A 23917-nucleotide genomic window follows, 5' to 3' on the forward strand; every position below is an offset into this window, starting at 1 on the left:
CTTGTTCAAGAGCTGCTTGTTGGAGTGAGTGTTATGGTGATGCAGTATAGTTCTCATCAAAAACACATGCGTGGATGGACTCATATTATTTAAAAAGTAGTTACTTTTGCACATGTTTGCAAAAAACTGCTCAGCTACTTGACTATTAAGCCATCCTTTTAACTCGGGAACAAGCTGGATCCTGCGAAGTATTTCCTTGGGGTCTTTTGTATTCCCTTCATGAAAGCGATCATAAAGGACGTAATGGTGTGATGATCCAGTGTTTGGATGAGCATTTTCTTTTGCACATTCCATCCTTTCGTGCAGCCATGGAAGACACCTGCATTTTTCCATCTTGTGCTGCCTTGATATTTTCTTCTGTGGGTTCAGCCAGTCTACCCTCATGTGGTTGGAACGGCAAGGTGTGGGGAACTCGTAAGTTGGTGTGTGCTGCTAAACCTCTTGCAAAGTCATAAACACAGATGTTGGGTATGTGCTTCCAGCAGAGGAGGAGGTCTGCAAAGTCTCGAGGACTTTCAGCACGAAGATTAAATTTAATGCTGTATACAATCCCATGTGGACATAGTATAACTGACCATCCGCCTGGGGAAAAAAAAAAAATGTGATAAACTGTAAAATGCGTTCAATTACAAAATCCATACAAACTACTAAGAGACACTGTAACTCACCAGAGGCTCCCCAAATGCTTTGAAAAACCTTATCATACACCATGTTTGCTTTCATCTTCTCCCGTAGTCTGGTGATGAGGTCAAACCGAGACCCCTTGGAATCAATTTTACAGGCCCTGCACAGTCTTCTCACAACTCCAACCTATATTTACAAAAACTGTAAACAAAACATTCTTACATACAGTATTCTGACAACTTTAAAGCTATGTTACCTTTTGTTTTGTCAGCTCGTCAATCAGTCGGTCTTCTGTGACACTGCCAAGCTGTGCTTCATCTGAAGAAAGACAGGTCCTCACTTTTTTAAATTCAGTGTTGAGCACAATGTCACTTTTCCGCGTTTCACTGCCAATCCATGGTGCCCAGTGTTCGTAGCTTGGCAAAACAGCAAATGGGTTTTTTGCACTGCCTAGAGATCAATATCACATTTAATTATAATCAAAACTCTATCAAAATAGTCAAATAAATGAAAGGTAATTAAATTAACAAAACAGGGTTTCTGTTACTTACTTGAGAAAAAACCACGACTTATCATCTCTAGATGAACAGAGTTCCAAAATTCTTCAATATTATGTTCACCTTCAAAGTCTTCAGGTGGTGCTTTGAGGTCACTCACTAAAATTATTTGCTATATTAGTTAACATACTGATATTCAACAGATGTAACACAAACATACACACAAATAACTTACCTTTCAAGTTGAAAACCCCCTTTCGGTGCAAATCCATGACTACCACAGGGGGGTGAAATCCACAATTAATGCAGGAGAAGGTGTACTCTGTGTCAGTCAAAGCCTCAAAGTGGCAATAAGCATGGAAAATGGCATCCCTGGAAGGAAACTTCTCTTGTCTTAACCCCTCCAATGAGTCGATGACTCTTGATACAGACACGTGGTTCTAAAATACGAATCAAGGATAAAGAAACATCCATCCATCCATTTTCTCCCGCTTATCCGAGGTCGGGTCGCGGGGGCAGCAGTCTCAGCAGGGAATCCCAGACTTCCCTCTCCCCGGCCACTTCATCCAGCTCCTCTGGGGGAATCCCGAGGCGTTCCCAGGCCAGCCGAGAGACATAGTCCCTCCAGCGTGTCCTGGGTCTTCCCCGGGGCCTCCTCCCAGTGGGACATGCCCGGAATACCTCACCAGGGAGGCGTCCAGGAGGCATCCTAATCAGATGCCCGAGCCACCTCATCTGACTCCTCTCAATGCGGAGGAGCAGCGGCTCTACTCTGAGTCCCTCCCGAATGACCGAGCTCCTCACCCTATCTCTAAGGGAGAGCCCAGCCACCCTGCGGAGGAAACTCATTTCGGCCGCTTGCACTCGCGATCTCGTTCTTTCGGTCACTACCCATAGCTCGTGACCATAGGTGAGGGTAGGAACGTAGATCGACTGGTAAATCGAGAGCTTCGCCTTTTGGCTCAGCTCCTTCTTCACCATGACAGACCGATGCAGCGCCCGCATCACTGCGGACGCCGCACTGATCCGCCTGTCGACCTCCCGCTCCATCGTCCCCCCACTCGTGAACAAGACCCCGAGATACTTAACCCTATGGAGTGCACCAGGGGCCCCTTGCATGGGGGGGCATTTCTTCCCTCTTTGGAATAATTACCTTATAACTTCAGATATAAAAGTCACAGACACATGTCTGATACCTAAAATCAAAGTTGACCCCTTTACAATTGATTGTAGGAAGTTCAATAACGAAATGAATAACCTGTGTATAATTTATGGACATGCGAATATAACAAAAACAGCTGGAAAAATACTAAATCTGTCTTTTTGTCAAAAACTACATGATGGAATAGGTCCAATTTTAAAAATCTGGTTCCCAAACTTGTTTTCTACATGTGTGCCCAATTTCATATCATTTGATGCAGCCCAACAGGTTTTACGGAGGAAAGAGCAAATGGTGCAACTGGGAGCTTTTCCTATCCAAAACCTAACCTAAACTAATCTGAAACTTATCCAAAATGGCAATAGTGTAACTAGCAGTGTTTTTTGGGGTAGCAACTTTCTTTCTAAATGCATTACCACTTATAGGTCATGAGTAACAATTTGTCACACATCATCACCACACATTTGTAGGAAAATCTATATTTTATTCACACGACTTGTGCCAAACTTATCCAAAACCTATCCAAAACCTATCCAAACTGGCCACAGTGTAACTAGCAGTGTTTTTTGGGGTAGCGTCTTTCTTTCTAAATGCATTACCACTTATGGGTCATAAGTAACATTTTGTCACACAAAATCACCACACATTTGTAGGAAAATCTATATTTTATTCACACGACTTGTGCCAAACCTATCCAAAACCTATCCAAAATGGCCGCAGTGAAACTAGCAGTGTTTTGGGATAGCGTCTTTCTTTCTAAATGCATTACCACTTATGGGTCATAAGAAACATTTTGTTTCTAACCATAACCCTGCATAACTGTGCCCAAACAAAGCCCGACAAGTGCCCCGCATAACTGTGCCCAAACAAAGCCCGACAAGTGCCCCGCATAACTGTGCCCAAACAAAGCCCGACAAGTGCCCCGCATAACTTTGCCCAAACAAAGCCGACAAGTGCCCCGCATAACTTTGCCCAAACAAAGCCGACAAGTACCGTACATAATGTTGCCCAAACAAAGCCGACAAGTACTGTACATAACTTTGCTCAAACAAGGCCGACAAGTGCCCCGCATAACTTTGCCCAAACAAAGCCCCGCGTAACTTTGCCCAAGTGAAAGCCAAAAGCGCTGCATTACTTTGCACACTTCAAAGCTTGACAAAGGCGATGCGGAACTTTTCCCAATGTACCACAATACAAGTGTTACCAAAGCAAATGTTAAATGTAATTTGCTGACTCACGGAATTATAAAAATCTATAGAATAAAAGAGTAAAATGTAAACTGTAAATAAATGTACTTATGTCGAGCGTTGCATCCTCTCCGCGCAAAAAAGGGTCCTCCTCCATCGAATCAATGGATAAAAGCGACACTTTCTTCCCCCGAACCACTCTTCAAAATCATCTTCTGTGCTTTCTCAACAGTGAAAGTCATCCGAGCCATTTTTCTTCAGTCAAAAAAGTTGTTGTCCGAAAATAACTGGGTAAACTCACTGAGACTACGTGCGCAATGCGTAATCGAGACACTCCCACAAATACTGCACCTGCAGAGAATAAGTTGCGCATTCATGTCCCCAGCGCGAAAAACAATGCCTAATCAGCACATCCCATACCATTTTGCAAACCTTAGACACACCTCTATTGGATGAAGCAAATGACACTGTAATTTGATGTTCATGTAAAAAGTTTATTATGGTGAAACATAACCATGGGCAAAGGTTCAGTGCGTAAAAAATAATGTGCTAGCAGGGAAGCAGAGCATATATCTGAAAAAATACTTGACAATGAAGGATTACAGTGATTGATTTATGTACATAAGAGATCAAGCTTTCAAACGAGGGTAACTTTGTCATTTTATTCATTGGTTTTCTTCTAAAACGCCGAAGATGAAAAACATTGCACGAATGTACAGAATGCCGACTGACATTTTTCCGCGATGAGTGAGCAAGCTATTTGAGAGCATTACAGTCATATTTATGGAAAAATGCGTGTTTTGTCTTAATACTGTGATGGTTTATGAAGTATTGGCCGTGAAAGAAATAGTTTGAAGTGCTTAGTTTTCATTTTATTAACACTTATATTTTACTTCCTGACACTCGACCCGTTTAAAGATGGCTACCATCGTCATTTTATTTTTACTTGTTACAAAAAAACCATGGCACAAAAATTGCGCAACTTTCTACAGATATTATCTGAAAGGTTTTTTGTAGTGTAACAAGCCGTTTTTGGTTGATTTGATACATTTGTTTCTTTTATTGAACGTCATTTTTTTTTGTTATTGAAAATCCGGACGTATGCGTCCGAACCACTAGGCGGCGACAGTGAAAGAGTTAAACTCCTCCACTTGCGAAAGGATCCCATCCCCGACCCGGAGAGAGCATTCTACCCTTTTCCGGCTGAGGACCATGGTCTCGGATTTGGAGGTGCTGATTCTCATCCCAGCCGCTTCACACTCGGCTGCGAACTGTCCCAGCGAGAGCCGAAGGTCACGGTCTGATGAAGCCAACAGGACCACATCATCTGCAAAAAGCAGAGACCTAATACTGAGGTCACCAAACCGGACACCCTCAATGCCCTGGCTGCGCCTAGAAATTCTGTCCATAAAAGTTATGAACAGAATTGGTGACAAAGGACAGCCCTGACGGAGTCCAACCCTCACCGGAAACAAGTCCGACTTATCGCCGCTCATGCGGACCAGACTCTGGCACCAGTCATACAGGGACCGAACAGCCCTTAAAAGGAAGCCCGGTACCCCATACTCCCAGAGCACCCCCCACAGGACTCCCCGAGGGACACGGTCGAATGCCTTTTCCAAGTCCACAAAACACATGTAGACTGGTTGGGCAAACTCCCATGAACCCTCCAGAACCGGTGGTCTGGTCCACTGTCCCACGGTCGGGGCGGAAACCACACTGCTCCTCCTGAATCCGCGGTTCGACAATCCGGTGGACCCTCCTCTCCAGAACCCCCGAATAGACCTTACCAGGGAGGCTGAGGAGTGTGATCCCCCTATAGTTGGAGCACACCCTCTGGTCCCCTTTCTTGAAGAGGGGGCCCACCACCCCGGTCTGCCAGTCCAGAGGCACTGCCCCCGATGTCCACGCGATGCTGCAGATGCGTGTTAACCAAGACAGCCCCACAGCATCCAGAGCCTTCAGGAACTCTGGGCGGATCTCATCCACCCCTGGGGCTCGACCACCGAGGAGCTTTTTAACCACCTCAGCGACCTCCGCCCCCGAGATAGGGGAGTCCACACCCAAGTCCCCATACTCTGCTTCCACATCGGAAGGCGTGTTGGTGGGATTGAGGAGGTCTTCGAAGTACTCCCTCCACCGACCCAAAACGTCCCGGGTTGAGGTCAGCAGCACCCCATCCCCACCATAAACAGTGTTGATGTTGCACCGCTTTCCCACCCGGAGCCGCCGGATGGTGGACCAGAAACGCCTCGAAGCCGTCCGGAAGTCGTTTTCCATGGCCTCGCCAAACTCCTCCCAAACCCGAGTTTTTGCCTCAGCGACCGCCGAAGCCGCATCCCGCTTGGCCTGCCGGTACCCGTCAGCTGCCTCTGGAGTCCCACAGGCTAAATAGGCCCGATAGGACTCCTTCTTCAGCTTGACGGCATCCCTCACCACTGGTGTCCACCAGCGGGTTCGCGGATTGCCGCCACGACAGGCACCGACCACCTTACGGCCACAGCTCCGGTCAGCCACCTCCACAATGGAGGCGCGGAACATGGCCCATTTGGACTCAATGTCCCCCGCCTCCCCCGGGACATAGGAAAAGTTCTGCCGGAGGTAGCAGTTGAAACTCCTCCTGACAGGGGATTCAGCCAGACGTTCCCAGCAGACCCTCACTATACGTTTGGGCCTGCCAGGCCTGGCCGGCTTCCTCCCCCACCAGCGGAGCCAACCCACCACCAGGTAGTGATCAGTTGACAGCTCCGCCCCTCTCTTCACCCGAGTGTCCAAGACATGCGGCCGCAAGTCCGACGACACGACTACAAAGTCGATCATCGAACTGCGACCTAGGGTGTCCTGGTGCCAAGTGCACATATGAACACCCTTATGCCTGAACATGGTGTTCATTATAGACAATCCGTGGCGAGCACAGAAGTCCAACAACAGAACACCACTCGGGTTCAGATCGGGGGGGCCGTTCCTCCCAATCACGCCACTCCAGGTCTCACTGTCATTGCCCACGTGAGCATTGAAGTCCCCCAGTAGAACAAGAGAGTCCCAGGAAGGAATGCTCTCCAACACCCCTTCCAGAGACTCTAAAAAGGGTGGGTACTCTGAACTGCCGCTCGGCACATATGCGCAAACAACAGTCAGAACCCGTCCCCCCACCCGAAGGCGAAGGGAGGCTACCCTCTTGTCCACCGCGGTAAACCCCAATGTACAGGCGCCCAGCCAGGGGGCAATAAGTATGGCCACCCCCGCTCGGCGCCTCTCCCCGCAGGCAACTCCAGAGTGGAATAGGGTCCAACCACCTTCAAGGAGACTGGTTCCAGAGCCCAAGCCGTGCGTCGAGGTGAGCCCGACTATGTCTAGCCGGAATTTCTCAACCTCGCGCACCAGCTCAGGCTCCTTCCCCATCAGAGAGGTGACATTCCATGTCCCAAGAGCTAGCTTCTGCCAGGTCCCCGCCTTCGACCACTGCCCAGCTCACAATGCACCCGACCCCTATGGCCCCTCCTACGGGTGGTGAGCCCATTGGAAGGGGGACCCACATGCCTTGTTCGGGCTGTGCCCGACCAGGCCCCATGGGTATAGGCCTGGCCACCAGGCGCTCGCCATCGAGCCCCACCCCCAGGCCTGGCTCCAGGGGGGGGCCCCGGTGACCCGCGTCCAGGCAAGGGAAAACGTGTTTCCAATATTTTCTTCATCATATGGGGTCTTTTGAGCCGAACTTCGTCTGGTTCCTCACCCCGGACCTGTTTGCCTTGGGTGACCCTACCAGGGGCATAAAGCCCCGGGCAACTTAGCTCCTGGGATCACTGGAACACGCAAACCCCTCCACCACGATAAGGTGTCGCCTCCAGGAGGGGGATAAAGAAACAATTATGCATAAAACATTCAAATAAGGCAATATTCATAAAAAAGAAGAAACTCAACAACTAAGGAGAACAAACTTGTGACACCCTGACCTGTATATTTTCCCTGAGAAAAAGGCACAGTTCAAGACATAGGAAAATATGGTCATCAAAGTTGTGAAGGCCATCTTTCCACTCCTGGTACCTGTACACCATAGTGCACTGAGGACACCTCCTACGAAAGGATGTAACATCTAAAAGACAAATTACATTTCATTTGTTAGTATGAGTATAGCATTTGTATTAGTGACAAATCATAATAGGAATAAATACATAATGGGCATCTGATTCCCCAGACTTACTCTCAGTAACGCCCATCATGCTGACAATTCGAGCTTTATTAGTGACCTGCACTGCCTTATCGAGTACAGGATTTCCTGGGCATAATTGACACAATGTCTCAACAGGAACAAACTGTTTTTCAGGTTCCATTTTATTTTTTTGTTCAGTGATCTCTTTTGGCAGTGTCTGAGGAATTTTTTTTTCTTTAAATATGTAGCGCACACTTCGCTCCACAGCAGTATTGTGTAGAGATCCAGACGCATTCTCTGATATCAGCAAAGGTGATCCTGGTGAAGGTGGAACCTTTTTCCTGAAGAGATCTCTTTGTGTTTGAAAGAGAACCCACTTTGAAATGCTTTTGTGAGGACACAATGTTCGTGGCTTGGCACAGGCACAATGCCAGGTGTTCTTCTGTTTGTTGTATGTCACAAATATTCTGCCAAGATGGCAAAAACTGTGTATTTTAGGCTCATGAATGGAAAGACATATCTGTGATGCTGATTCCCCAAACTCCACCATCACTGCAAGTGGAACAGGTGCCACCTGAGCAACTTTTTGCCTGTTTATACACGTTACAACCTTTGGCTCGCCAAAGAATTTCAGAGACATCATTTCCCTCAGGATGTCTTCCTTGAGAAATATTTCTGGAACAGTTTTTCTGCAGTAATCTATAGAGCGGACATGCTCACATAAACTATAGCTAAGTCCACTCCTCTGAGCCAGCAAATGATACTGGTGGCATTCCTCTAACTCACATCTGACCTGATGAGTTTTACCCCAGATTTTTCTTTGTACATGTACTGGCACTGAAAACCCATGTCTAGTTTTTTGTACAGCAAATATGCCATTTTTTTCATCAACACATACAGTACACTTTGTAAATGATTCACTTGTGTAATATCTTGTGGCATATCTACATGCTTCCTCAGCAAGTGTGTTTTTAAGTTTTTCCGAAGAACAGTAAGGTTACATTGAGTGCATCTGACCAAATTTGTGTTTTTTTCCGCTTCAGTCAGCACAGTTGGAGAAGGCAGCGCATATGAGTGTTCCACCACAACTGCAGAGGGTACAGCGGGTGGCAGGCTCACTGCTGCAGAGGGTACAGCAGGTGGAAGACTCTGACACAGCACTAAATGCCTTTCCATGTCAACCCGGCGAATAACTGTCCTTTTGCACAAAGGGCAGTGATAATGTCCCTTGTCCCGGCATGGTAGTGTGCACCGGCGTATAATTTTGTCTGTAAGCAAAAAATATACTAGTATAAACCAATTGAATGAAATTATATTTAAGCAATTTATTCCACATCATGCATATGAAAAATGTCTAATTAAATATTACAAATCTCTAAAATAAATTGAAAGCCTGTGACTACAGACAAACTATTGCGATCAACAAGCGATCTTTATTAAAAACAATGTTTATTACTATCTGCCTGTCATGCTGGTGAAATTAATAAAAGAATTTGTTATAAAGTTTATCCAAAAAATGTAATAAAAATCAACAAACTTACTGTAACATGAAAACGGACACAACATACCTTGAAAAAGTAAAGGCGTTTTTAAACGTGGATCCATATTTATAATCAGAAGTTCATAAATCAATATGATCCTGTTAATGTAATGACAAATGTAATCTCAAAAAAACACAATACACAGTGTGAGGATTACTGCACCTACGGCTTCCAACTGAATACACTTAACTGTTAGATGGCTAATAAGACTTTGCAGCATGTCCGAAGAACCGCGAACAAAAAAAAAAGTTTTTAAAGTAAACGTTAAATGTTTTCATGGAAAGCCTGTTCTATATGACAACAAATGCTAAAACAGCTCGTCAAGCAACATAACGTTAGACTCAAATATTGTGTGCACACGAGATTGTTTTAATGTTTGTCGCTTCGCTTAACTTACTTCAGATTCACAGACTTGCTCCAGACTCTCTTTTCGCTAACAGAGTGGTAGTTTCCGGTAGAGGTCACGTGTTTCCTGTGGAGCTCCACTTTACGTCCGTAAAGATGAGATCCACTTTACGCCCCTTAAAATCACGTATTTCCTGTGGAGGTGACGTATTTCCGGTGGAGCTCCACTCTACAGGCGTCTGCAGCTGGACACTCTTGGGGAGGTCGACCACATTAGTAGGGCAGGGGTGGAGCCTGGTCGCAGGTCGACCTGTCCATCACAGACAGACGTGGTGTCATTGGAGCTTCCGTAGTTGGTCACGCCCAAAGCGATTCCCATAGTGAAACACCTCACTCTGTTATCAAAGAACCAGGGATAACGTCAAGTAACCCAAAGTTTTACAAACTTGTGGGTTTTGGAAAATTTTCTTATGGTACTGGAAAAGTTTTGGAAAAGTCATGGAAATTTATTCTGCCAGAATTGGGGGAACCCTGCCTTCTACACCAGGGCTTTAGCTTTGCATTGTCACACATTGAGAAGGCAGCACAGTTTGACAGTGTTCAGTTCACATTTGGCTCTTGGGTAAAAGCTGTTCTGAAATGATGGACCTGATGTCTACCACAGGTCAGCAACTCAAAAAAAATGATGTCTAGGGTGGGAGGGATCCTTTGATATGTTTATTGCTCTGCTGAGGCAATGGGAGCTGAAAAGTTCCTCCAGATAGGGCATCCAATGATTTTCACAGAGATCAGCTCTTGGTCCTTCAGTGATTTCTCTCTACATACTGCCATTAGGTAACATAATGAGAAAACATAATGTTAATTATCAGTCCTATACCGATGACACCCAAATATACATTTCAGTTACATCGAATGACACTGCATCTACAGTATTGCCATAATACTGCATCATTTGTCACTTTAGCGAATTGCTTTAATAACATAAAGATCTGGATGACTGGAACCTTTTTATCAGTAAATGCTCAGAAAATCAAGGTTTTGTTGATTGGAGGCGAGTCCATGGATAGGAATGATATATTTTCCACACTCCACTCCAAGGGGCTGAACTTTTCCCTCAGCAGCTCAGCCTATAACCTAGCCATTGTCTTAGATACAAGTTTCTCATTCAAATTGCATGTGGATGCCAAACTATGATAATTCTTTACTTTTCAGAATTTGTGGAATGGTTTGCCAGCCTGCGTTGGGATGCTAAATCAGTCTCAGTCTTTTAATCTCAACTGAAGAACTACTTTGAGCAGTTGTTTAAAGCTGACCCTCCAGCTAGGATGTTGGACATCTCTGGGTTTACGGTTCTTAAAACTGATGCTCTGATCAGCTGCGATCAGATCAGATCAGATAAGATTTTATTGAGCCTACAATGGGGAAATTTACTTGTTGCAAAAGCCAGTAAATAAAAAGAAATAGAAAAGAAACAGACCAAAAAAAATAAATACTGTAACAAATAAAATAAATTTAAAAATTAGTGCACACAATCACATATACACATAATGTAAGGGATGTAAATATAGTTGTATTGCAATATATACAGAATAGTGACATAATTTATGAACTTTAGGTGACTGAGGTATTATAAAGTCTGATGGCAGATGGAATGAAGGACCTGCAGAAGCGTTCCTTCTTGCATGTTGGATGCAGTAGTCTGTTGCTGAAGGAGCTTCATAATGTCCTCACTGTGTCATGCAGGGGGTGAGAGGGACTGACTATAATGGATGTAAATTTTGCCAGCGTCCTCCTCTCAGCCACCTCCTCAGTGGAGTCCAAAGAGCAACCGAGAAGAGAGCCAGCGCTCCTGACCAGTTTGTTCAGTCTCTTCCTGTCCCTTTCTGAGCTCCCGCACCCCCAGCAGACCACCGCGAAGAATATAGCAGATGCTACCATAGTGTTGTAAAAGGTCCTTAATAGTGTTCTGCACACACCAAAGTACCTCAGCCTCCTCAGCAGGTGGACAGCTTTGCCCCTTCTTGTACAGGGCATCTGTGTTGTGTAACCAGTTGTTTGTTGTTTATGTGAACACTCAGATATTTGTACACAGACACAACCTATACCTGCACTCCCAGAATGTTCACTGGTGCAGTTGGAGTGACCTTGTGGCGGAAGTCAATTACCATTGTACCAAATGTACAAGTCTTTAGAGTCCTGGTGCTTCCTGTCTTGCTGTATGGCTGTGAGACATGGACACTCTCCAGTGAACTGAGATGAAGACTGGACTCCTTCCGTACTGTCTCTCTTCGGAGAATCCTTAGCTAGCGCTGCTTTGACTTTGTGTCAAATGAAGACTTTGTGATTCCGAGGAGTTTTGCCATGTGGTGGGTGTGGCAGCACACTGCATCAGTGCATGCTCCCCAACCTGACCTGGCCTGACATGTCAATTTTGTAGTAAAGTAGAACTAAACAATCTAGAAAAAATGAAGTGATGATGTTACAAGCTATGGTTTTATTGTAATTCTGTACTCAACACAGACGCATTTTGGCATGTTGCCTTCCTCAGTGTACTATAGCTAGACCATACACAGTTCCTATTTATACAGACACATCCCTGTGAGATAACCAATGATGGCACAACAGGAGTAATGAACATCACCAGGGTATCACCAGGCCACATCCCCAGAACATGGTGTAACAGCAGATTGTTGCAATTATATGAAAAGTATAACAGCCATCAGTAATATCTCAATCACATGAAATATCACAAAAATAGGTTAAAGAGAAGTCATCATTCATGCTGTTTGGTGCTAATGTATTTAAAGCAAAAATGTACCAGCTTTCTCTCCCTAAGGTGGTTTTCTCAATCAACCCCTCTACGGGATTGGTTGATTTACTCCAGACCCATGAAACATGGAATTACAAATTTATGGCCACCAAAGGCGATTCATTCCTATTGTAAATGGCACATTTGTGGTCACACATTCTGGTTTTTAATTGATGTTTTGTATTTCTGACATAAAGTAACCCATACAGGCATGACAACATATATACATCAAATGTGGATAAACATGTGATTCTCCCTCTTACCTTAAACAGTTCATATGGGGATGTATAAAACATCTTTCTGTAAGCATGTTATTACAAACTACACAAGTAAAACATATAATGTTGCCCTCTAGTATCCCGAGGGGCAGGTGATGTACATGGGTAGGGAAGTAGCATGTACAAGGTGGTCTCTCAAATTTTGCTCATAAAAGTTCATCATATCAAAAAAGTAAGAGGGATTTAATATCAGAACACAAAAAAATTCTTGTATGAGGCCCAATGACCCTAAACACAAAGCAAAGACAATGCAGGAGTGGCTTAGGGACAATTCTGTAAATATCCTTAAGTATGAACTGGAAACCAATTGAAAATCTCTCAAGGGATCTGAAATTAACTGCCCATTGTCAGTCTCCATCCAAACTGACAGTGCTTTACATCATACCTGTCAAGTTTTGGATTTGAGAATAAGGGAAATTTTCCGGCACCCACCGCGAACCACCCCTCTACCCCAACCAAGCTCCAGTATCCCTTACATTAAGACAGGTGTACAAGAAATCTAAAATAACCACTTGTCGTTTACATTTTATTTTCATTAAACATTTTCTTTTAATTTCTCATGTTCACTCGTGGCTCTCTGGCATTCACTAATGACTTATTATACAGATTTGTTGCAGACTTTGTATCCTTGTTGAAGTCGTCACAGAAGGTGAAAATAACGTTGTTTTTGGCACACAGCATTGCCATTTTAACCTCCGCATTTATGACCTGGTTAATGTTGTAAATGACCTACAGACCTGCAGGTGGCAGTTCTCACGAGTCTACTGACAGTTCAGTTTGGAGAGGCAGAGGAAATTTTTTTTTAATGATATTATAATACGGGAGATTTACGGGAAAATACTAATACGGGAGGACGGCGGGAAAGAGGGGTAAAATACGGTAGTTTCCCGGCCAAAATGGGAGACTTGACAGCTATGCTTTAGAGGATCTGCAGAGAAGAATGGCAGAAAAAACCCAAGTCCAGGGGTCTTATTTATCAACTATGCGTATGAATGGGTAAGCACTCTCACAATAGATTTAGTGGTTATTGTGCAGAGAGGAAGCAACAGGTTGTGTAGCACATCACTGTCAGCAATTAGTACCTACTACCAGCTTTAGAACTGGTGAGAGGACCCAAACAATCTTTAAAGGTTTCCCAGCTACCAGCTACAGGAATAGACTTTGAGGGAGCAGGTTTAATGTCCTGATTCGGTTTCCCTATGACTTGATAAGTATGACAAGTTCTAATAGACACTATATTGGCAAAAGTATTGGGATACCTGCCTTTACACACACATGTACTTTAATGACATCCTATTCTTAATACATAGGCTTTAATATGGAGTTGGCCCACCCTTTGCAGCTATAACAGCTTCAGCTCTTCTGGGAAGGCTGTCCACAAGGTTTAGGAGTGTGTTTATGGGAGTTTTTGACCATTCTTCCAGGAGAGCATTTGTGCGGTCAGGCACTGATGTTGCACGAGAACGCCTGGCTCACAGTCTCTGCTCAAATTAATCCCAAAGGTGATCTATCTGGTTGAGATCAGGGCTCAGTGCAGGCCAGTTAAGTTCCTCCATACCAGACTCGCTCATCCATGTCCTTTTGGACCTTGCTTCATGCGCAGTCATGCTGGAACTGGAAACAAAGTAGGTAGCATGAAATTGTCCAAAATGGCTTTGAATGCTGCAGCATTGAGTTCATTTCACTGGAACTAAGGGGCCAAGCCCAACCCCTGAAAAACAACCCCACACCATAATCCCCCCTCCACCAAACTTTACACTTGTCACAATGCAGTCAGGCAAGTACCGTTTTCCAGGCAACTGCCAAGCATTCGGTTTGTGTGAGGAAATTGCAGACTTGGGTGTGACTGCTGATCCTAATGTGATGTGGGAGACCTTCCGTGAAAAGAGCCTGAAGGTTTTCTGAGGGTTATATTGGTGTTGCCAGTGCTTCCACAAGGAGGTATTTCATCTCACAGGGCACTCTGGATATTATCAAGAGGAGTCACAGTGCACATCCTTATGGATGATACAGTGCCCCGAAAGTCCATCACCATCTACTAAGTCTTACAGATGTTTAGATAGAGGTGGTTCTGCTGATAACTCTTAACAGAGCTATCTATCAGACTCCTGTTTTCCCCTTCTTTCCCCTCATTAACGCACCCCATTATACTAGAGTCATCTGAGAGCTCCTACAGATGACATTCCTTGAAGTTGTAATTAAGTCAGAAGCATAGATGATAAATAGGAATGAAGTGAAGACAGTTCTCTGTGGGGCACCTGTGTTGTCACTACTTGTTCTGTTATTCTGTTGGCATGCAGGTGAAGTGGTTTATGATCCAGCACATATATACCTCCCTCATGGTACCTTCTACACTTTTGATTTACATTACAATTCCAAGGTATGTCATACAGTATGTCACCTTCTAGCCGGTATGTCATATTCTAACCAAATATGCACTATAGCATTTGCACAGTACGAATATGGGGTAGTAGTGGGAGAGAATAGTTTTGTTCTTGTGAGCATCAGTGGGTCTTCCTACGGGGTTTGTTTTAATTTAATTAGCTTAAATTATGTTAATGTAGTTGTTTTACCTGAATTTGTATGATGCATATGTTCCGTGTTAATTAGTCACACACATTTAGCAAGCCTGACTAGCATTTGCTTGCCTGTTTTTTCGGGGGATGGGGAAGATAGAAGAGGAAATTGTTACCAGAGGCTAGAAGGAAGAGAACCTTCAGGAGGGCTTTTCCCTGCCTAAGTCAAGGAATGTAAAAACTCGCATCAAGTCCTGGGTGAACGAGTTTGCATGGCGTGCTACATTTCCCAGCAAAAGACATTTTCCGCTTGTTGATGATGGTGGCACAGATATTCTGAGACTGTTCTCAGTTTGTGTTTTGCTCATGGGAAATTTTTGTTTTTTGCATCAAGGCAATGCTGTGCCAAGAACTAATTTCCAACGAATGCAGCCCAGGGACAATGTGATCCTTCAAGGGGTTTTCTTCTGTGTGCTTGGGGTTACTAACAGGTGCTGGGTGGGAAATCTTGACTGTATGCAGCATCTTGGGATCCGGTATATTTCTCTGCAGTGGGAGAAGAGGATGGTGTGTGGCTCTCTAGCCTGGGACTTGGAAAGTTACTGGTTCAGGCTGAGTTATGACACTATTGGGGCCTTGAGAAGTACCCTTACCTCAATTGCTCCAGGAATGCTACAGGAATGCTGTCTAACCTTGCTCCCTCATCCCAACTTTGCAAAAAAATGTGTCTGCTAAGTGATTGTAATGAAATATTATCCTTTATAGATTTATATTTAGGCTATATATTTTTAAAAGTGGGAGCCTTGAATTCATGAGGAATTGAATTGAATTGAGTTGAAATTATGAAAAATCTGTTAAAATGCCTACTGTTAAAGTTATTTTCAAACTGATCAACTGAAGGAAGTATGATAATTTTCTGATTGGAAGAGAAATACCAGTTTGCTGTGTTTATATATGTGGAATTATATTCCTTGTTCTTACTTCCTCCTGATCCTTATCTGCAGCACAAAATCAGTGATCTGTGCTTAGCAAGTTGTTATGAAGACATGTGGCGTAGTCACAGGAATGTCAGATAATCACACCCTGCAGCTAAACAAGCTTCCTTGATCCACGTGTCTGAAGAGCAATACTGGTTCCCCCGTGTCTAATGGACAGAACTGCAGCTGTCGCTATCATAGCCCTCCTCATCAGTGAGACTGTGTTAGTTGATTGGAAACAAAGTGCGGATCGCATAGCTCAACTTAAATTGAGAAGTCACAACATTTCTGTATAGGAATCTGTGTGATTTGGTGTATGTGTGCTGTCAGAAGACGGGGAAAATGGAAGCTTGCTGCTGAATGAGAGCAGCGGCTCGGGGACTTAATTATGCATGTGTGTGTTTTTTTTATTTTAAGTTTGGGTCTGCGGTTCCCAAAATATAAATTAAAGGGCGATCTTTGTTCAAACAAAATATAACTTACAGTTTTTAAAGTATTTTAAAATTAAGGCTGTGAGAATTTTCTATTCTCACAATTTAGATTCCTTACCAGGCTACAGATGATTCAGGTCTTCTGCCAGCTGATCCCTCCTTGCTAGTGCTGCTGCTGACTTACACTCCTTTGTTGACATCGGTACATGCAGTTTAACAGCATGCCTTCTGAAGTCCTCCGATGTGTCCTCATATATGTCTAACATACAACATGCCACAATGTCGCAACGTTCTGAGGGCTGCATTTTAGTGTTCCAACCCGACCTATCTAAATATCTGAAATGCAGTTTCAGCAATCCAAATGTGCTTTGAATTTCAGTATGTGCTTAATTTAATGATGAGCTATGAAGGTTTTTTAATTATAAGGTTTGTTGTGGGTACTTAAAATATATTGTTTTTCTTTTGGTGTTTCATTAAACATCTGAGGACTAGATGTACTCCATAAAAAACATACATAAATGGAATAAAATATAACAACAAAAAACCATTAGAGTGCCTATCCGTGTGAATAACAAGCATCGTGCACCTGCTGCTTAAGTACCGTTTAACAATGCGCCACTGATTTTGATGTGGTTTTTGTTGGTCAAAACAGCAATGATATTGCGCTGCCTTAAAACAGCAACACATGGACAATGAGCCCGGCCACAACTCATATAAAAAAAAAACACAACTACGAGTGGGAAGAGAGCGCAAAATCATTTACTATATTGAGGACGTGTGCATAGCATAAAAATGAGCAAGCTAGCAAAACCACTTTGCATTGCGCTTTGCGCAGGTAGAAAATAGAGCCCCAGGAGTCACAGCCCCCATAGAGCCTCCCTGATGGATTGACTCCTTGCCCATTCCTCAGTTTTGGAGGGATGTCCGAAATTTTGTTCATGATCTGGATAGCAGCTGGTGGAATCTGATAATTTTTCAGTTTAAGTGCTTTGCTGTAAAAATGTATTGGGTACAACTGTTCAGCTGCTCATTGAAGCAAATCTAATCAGCCAATTATGTGTCAGCAGCACAATGTATAAAATTCCTCAGAAACAGGTCAGTAGCTTCAGCATCAAACACTGGAATGAGGAATAAAGTTGATTTTAATCACTTTGTACATTGCATGGCTCCTGGTGCCAGACAGGCTGGTATGAGTATTTCAGGAACTGCTGATCTACTGGGATTTCCATGCACAACCATCTCTAGGGTTTACAGAGAATGGGCCAAAAAAGAAAAAACAACCAGTGAGCAACCTAGTCCCAGCAATGACAACCTGAGGCCTAATTATAACCATAGGTACTCAAAAAAAAATACAAGACGTATGACATTTTTCATTTTTAATTTGTAGTCACTGATTTTTTTAAGTTGTAGTCACTGAAACAATGGTTCCAGAATATCAAAATAACAGGTGTTTATCACATTGTGGGGACATACATAGCCCACACACACACACACACACACACACACAAATGCAGAAGAAATGGGGTTTGATCCTCTAGCCCTGGAGATGTGGGGCTTACTAAAGGTCATATGCAAATATTTCTACCTACTGTTGCTGCAGCAGTTAAGCAACTGGATATTTTGTAGTACTAGGCATTGTGGTTCAAGATTTAGCAGCATAAACATTTTAAAAAGGTGTTTTAAATAAACTGCATCAATACAAATAGTTCTATGCACATAATAATTAGATGAAAAAAAATAATTAGGAAAAAAATGGCGCCGTGGATGGTCGCCTCGGTACTGAGCTCTTTAGTACTTTCATTGCTTTTGTTTGTTTTCTGCATGTTCGGTAACCCAAACCCGGTTAGTTTTTCTAAAGAAGAACTGCTGAACTTTATGCAGTGCACTCCAGACAGTTTCCCATCATTTTTCACAAACCCGGAAGCTTTTCTGGAGATCTTAGTCGGAGGAGCGACGGTGGTCTGCGGGACATGGAGGAGGTGCTGACGGGGGAAGCGTGGCAGCGCACTAGTGAAGCTGCGACAGCCGGGATTCCGAACCGCACTCCCATCAATTCACCTGGTGTATCTCCGCTCTCTGCCCAACAAGATGGATGAACTGCTTCTCCTAAACGGAACTAATAAGGACTTTGCGCGCTCTGTTGCCCTTTGTTTCACTGAAACCTGGCTCAGTGAAATGATCCCAGACAACGGATTGCGTCTGCCGGGCTTTCATCTGCTCCAAGTGTATTGCGTATCGGAGTTATCGGGAAAGACAAGGGGCGGCAGCCTCTGTTTCTACATAAACAAAGGTTGGTGTACAGATTTCACTGCACTAACCAAACATTGCAACAAGGACTTGGAGTCACTGTTCATCAACTGCAAGCCATTTTATTCACCACAGGAGTTCTCCTCTTTCATCCTGGTCGGTGTATACATTCCACCTCAGGCCAGCGTGAAGAATGCACTGCAAACCCTGGTCGAGCAGATATCCAGCCTGGAACAGAAGCACTCAGACTTCCTCTTCATCATTCTTGGGGACTTCAACAGAGCTAAATTAAACCACGAACTACCAAAATACAGATAGCATATTAACTGTCCCACCAGGGACAATAAAACATTGGACCACTGCTACAGATCCAGCCACTTAAAATTTCCCCTCCAGTCTGGCTGGCAGCCAAATCCCAGCCAAGTTCCTTCCAAATACCAGCCGGAAGCTAGAGCCCCCCTTCTTCTAGGGGTGGGCCTATATTTGACTATAAACCCGCCCATTCATTCACTTGCAGGGTGATACCATTAGATGGCGCTGTCTTTACAAAAACTTTACTTTTCTTTTTACAGGGTTAAATGATTGAATGGTCTTTGCTATGACTTAAAAAAGCTCATTTTTGTTTTAATTTATTTTATTTACTTATTTTATTTTATTTTAATATGCTTTATTGGTTTGTTTATTGTCTATTCTTATTTATCCTTTGTACAGCACTTTCGTCCTACAGTATATTGATTTGTTTTAAAGTGCTTTATTTTAAGCATAGTCCACAAATTTTCAATAGGGTTCAGTTTGTTGGCTTTGGGAAGGCTGTTCTGATGTGTGTTGTGATCATTGTCCCTGTATCAACTGTCCAGCCATTGATTGTTGATACTGTAACTGTTGATTGATTAAAGAATTTGTAGGTGATTGGGAGTTCATGATCCTCACCCGCTGCAGCAATCAGAATCAGAATCAGAATCAGCTTTTATTCGCCAAGTGTGCTGGGGCACACAAGGAATTAGTTTCCCGCAGTTTGATACTCTCTCGTACACAAACAATAAGTTAGAGCTGGGCGATAAATCAATTTAATTGATTAATTCGAATTTACAGTTCAGGACGATGTGTTTTCATGAAATCGATTTTATTACTTTTTTTACACACAAGCGCCAAATGTGGAACTAATGCGATGCACCATTCCTCACGGGTAAATTAACACTGTAGCAGATTCACTAACAACATGGCAATGACAGGGGAAAAGATGGCACTTGTGCCCAAAGAAAGGTGTTGCTACTTCTGTAATATGGAATTGTAATATAATATGTCAAACCCAATGGCATAAAGTATTTACTTAATACTTAGCTGACATGATAAAATTATGTGTTTTTTTTCTATTATTATTACAATATTACTTATTACTTTTATTTATAAGTTTGAGGGTGTATTGTGTTGTTGCCAGTTTTAAAATAAGCTATAGAGAAACCTTTCTAAAAGTGTTCACAATAATAACTGACAGTTTATTGATCCCCGTGGGGAAATTGTGTTTATGCCTCCCTCAACTTGATCTTTGAAGAATAAGTTGTCTGTGAAGGCCACCTGTTGGGGCCTTGCTCGAGGAGCTGCAGACATGCTGAGGCTGGGCTTGAACCAGTGACCTTCTGATTACAAGCACACAGCTTAGCCCACTGAGCCACACACTGCCCCTAAAGGAGTATCTAAAGTAAAAAAAGCTAAATAAAGTAGTTTGATTTTGTGTAGGGGAGGGGAGAATCAATTGAAATCGGAAATCAGATTTTTTGTGAAAAAATCTGAGATTTTATTTTTAGGCCATATCACCCAGCTCTACAATAAGTGACAATATAAAAACAAAATACCCTATACAAGAAATACTGTACAAATACAGTACAATACAATACACATACAATACAAATGTGAAAAATTATAAATATTATAAATATACACAGGTGAGTAACACTGTGCAATTTTAAGGTGCGAGGTAGAGTGTAAACAGTTTTTGTAAACAGATCTGTAGCGCCTGCCAGAGGGGGGTAACTGGAGAAGATTGTGTCCAGGATGTGACGGATCTGAAATGATTTTAACTGCTCGTTAAAATCTATGCTCGTTTAGCCGAACTAAAGTCCACAAACAGGATCCTGGCATAAGTTCCTGGACGGTCCAGATGTTGCAGGATATAATGCAGCCCCATATTCACTGCATCATCCACCGACCTGTTTGCCCGATAGGCAAACTGCAGGGGGTACAGCTGGTGTCCTGTAATGTCCTTTAGATGGGCTAAAACCAGGCGTTCAAAGGATTTCATGACCACAGACGTCAAGGCGACAGGTCTGTAGTCATTCAGTCCTGTAATGGTGGGTTTTTTGGGGACCGTGATAATGGTGGAGCGTTTGAAGCAGGAGGGAACTACACACAACTCCAGAAATCTATTGAAGATGCGGGTGAAGATGGGAGCCAGCTGATCAGCACAGGTTTTGAGGCAGGAGGGGGATACACCGTTTGGTCCCGGGGCCTTCTTGGTTTTCTGTTTCTGGAACAGCCGGCTCACTTCCGCTTCGTGTATTCTGAGTTCCAGGGGGGAGGATAGGGGGGTGAGAGGTGTGATGGGGGTTATTGTCTCTGGAGTGGGGTGGATGGGGAGTGTGAATCTGTTTATCTCAAACCTGCAGTAGAAGTTGTTCAGCTCGTCTGCCAGGTCTTTGTTTGCTTCAGCGGGGGGTAGGGGTCGTCTGTTGCTGGTGATATCTCGCAGGCCTCTCCACACTGATGCAGGGTCATTGGCTGAGAACCGTTCTTTCAGCTTCTCAGAGTAGCTTCTTTTTGCCACTTTGATCTCCCTGGTCAGCGTGTTCCTGGCCTGCCTGTACAGGGCCCTGTCACCACTTCTGTAGGCATCCTCCTTGGCCTGGTGAAGATGTTGCAGTTTGGGAGTGAACCATGGTTTATTGTTGTTGTATGTGCAGAAGGTCTTGGTCGGGACACACACATCTTCACAAAAACTGATGTATGATGTCACAGTGTCTGTCAGCTCATCCAGATTATCAGATGCAGCTTCAAAGACAGTCCAATTAGTGCAGTCAAAACAGTCTTGCAGTTCCTGCTTTGCTGCATTGGTCCACTTCTTCACAGTTTTGACTACAGGCTTGGCACGTTTAAGCTGTTGCCTGTAAATTGGAATAAGATGGACCATACAGTGATCAGAATGTCCTAAAGCTGCCCGGGGGACAGAGCGATAGGCATCTTTTAAAATGGTGTAACAGTGGTCCAGTGTGATGTTGTCCCTGGTGGGGCAGTCGATATGCTGTCTGTGTTTAGGAAGTTCCTGGTGTAGATTCATTCTGTTAAAATCACCAAGGACAATAAAAGGGAATAGGGATATTTTCTTTCCAGGGGGGGTGATCTGGTCGGCCAGCGTGCATTTACATCTGAAGCTCATTTACATCTGAATGTTGGTGGTGCTGATAGACTGTGAGAATTGTATGCTTTGAACTCTCCAGTGCTTTTTTAATACCATTCAGTGACTGATGTTGGGAAGACAATGGATATTTACTGTACACCTCCATGTTTCCTGGATTACTGACCCCAAGTCATTTCTGCTACATGGCTTTACACTGTACAATATTTATATTTACATTTAAAGCATTTAGCAGACTTATCCAAAGCAACGTACAAGGTATCAAGGTACAATAAGCTGGGTTTAGAGGAGCTTACAGTTTTGATGGCGAGTCCGGCTCTGTGATGGAGGGATGTTAAAGTGTTTTCTGTCTTGTGATTTCTTCTATTTCAGGGGCTTCTGGTGTGTTTAGCCGTTTAGATGGTGGACCAGACTTCACGAAATAGCGCTCTAATGTGACTAGCCTTTTTCTGCGTATTGAAACTTTTCAGAAATGCAAGACTTTGCCAGTGCTTTTGTTCACCACCCGAGCGTATAGTCGTGAACAGATGTGAAATTTTGGCCAACTTTTTCATTGAAATTCGATTTGTATGTGTTCAGAAAAATTTGTGATCAGAGGCTTTAAAAGTGTTTATCCAAATAGGGACCTCAAAAAATGTCCCCAAAAGTAGGAAAATTTCAGGTTTTACTACACTTTGGGGGCAATTTGGTCCTCAAATGTGATCTATGCAAACCCACACACAAACGCACACATACTACCAGTCAAAAGAGATGTTAATGACTTTCACACATTCAGTTGACCCCCAGCCCCCAGCCCCCGCCCCCAGCCCCACCACTTTTCTTGTGCTTGTGGGCAGTTCCTTGCTCAGGGTATTTGCTATGGTGAACTTTCATGCAAAAAACATTTGCACTTTCAGGGTCCCTGTGTGGCTCAGTGGGCTAAACCTGTGTGCTTGTGTTCCCCAGGTCACTGGTTCAAACCCAGCCTCAGCATGTCAGTCATGACTATACAGTGTATAAATGTTTTTGGTAGACGATCATACTTTTTTTCCGCTATAGTCTTCTGGTTTCTAATTTACATGCCAACAACAGTTTTGACTGGTAGTGTGTAATGACTGTTTAGTAGTGTTTATTTAACCGACTGGCTTGATAGTCAGAATATGGAATAGTCTTCCTGATAACATAGTGCAAGCTGAATCCTTGAGTTCCTTTAAATCAGAGCTAGATAAGATTTTAACAACTCTGAGCTATTAGTTAAGTTCTCCCTAAGCGAGCTTGATGGGCCGAATGGCCTCCTCTCATTTGTATAGTTCTTATGTTCTTATGATCTGAAAGCAGTGTTTCTTATGTTAAAAAAATAACCTCACCTTGACCGCTTCAAACATCTGTCTCATCTGTCTCATTGTTTCATTGTGGTCAAGCAGAGAAGTTAATGACACATTCACACATCACCCCCCCCGTGGATGTGCAGCCACCAGCAGCCTATCCGGCTGTTAGCCAGACAGAAAGAAAGAACACACCTTTATTCTCCACAGTCAACCTTATTACTTTGTTTAGACCTGTACTTAGTCTGTCACACACATCTTGGGTCACTCTCTTCTCCCAAAATAACTCTTGGACATGCTGCTGCTTTGTACCTGGCTTGGCCTTCTTGCGGATGAAATCTTTCATCTTGTGCCAAACAAGCTTAATGGGCTTCAAATCTGATTAATTTTCATATACCTCTCATTGCTTGACAATATCAGTCTTAATACTTTGTTTAGACCTG

General features: G+C 43.5%; 1 protein-coding gene and 1 long non-coding RNA gene across 2 annotated transcripts; both read right to left on the bottom strand.

The window, feature by feature from the left end:
• Positions 1-884: 884 nt before the first annotated feature.
• On the bottom strand, positions 885-1476 carry LOC140592497 (uncharacterized). The gene is made up of 3 exons (XR_011992802.1): positions 1357-1476; positions 1176-1280; positions 885-1074 (listed from the first exon to the last, which is right to left on the bottom strand). It is a non-coding gene; the product is annotated as an uncharacterized lncRNA (long non-coding RNA).
• A 19259-nt stretch (positions 1477-20735) lies between these two features.
• LOC140592493 (uncharacterized) lies at positions 20736-22881 on the bottom strand. Its single transcript, XM_072715902.1, has 2 exons — positions 21419-22881; positions 20736-21319 (listed from the first exon to the last, which is right to left on the bottom strand). The coding sequence occupies exons 1-2, from the start codon at positions 22189-22191 to the stop codon at positions 20854-20856; spliced, it is 1239 nt and encodes a 412-aa protein (XP_072572003.1). The 5' UTR covers positions 22192-22881; the 3' UTR covers positions 20736-20853.
• Between the last annotated feature and the right edge of the window lie 1036 nt (positions 22882-23917).

Source organism: Paramormyrops kingsleyae, chromosome 9 (assembly GCF_048594095.1).
Source record: "Paramormyrops kingsleyae isolate MSU_618 chromosome 9, PKINGS_0.4, whole genome shotgun sequence".
Classification (NCBI taxonomy): domain Eukaryota; kingdom Metazoa; phylum Chordata; class Actinopteri; order Osteoglossiformes; family Mormyridae; genus Paramormyrops; species Paramormyrops kingsleyae.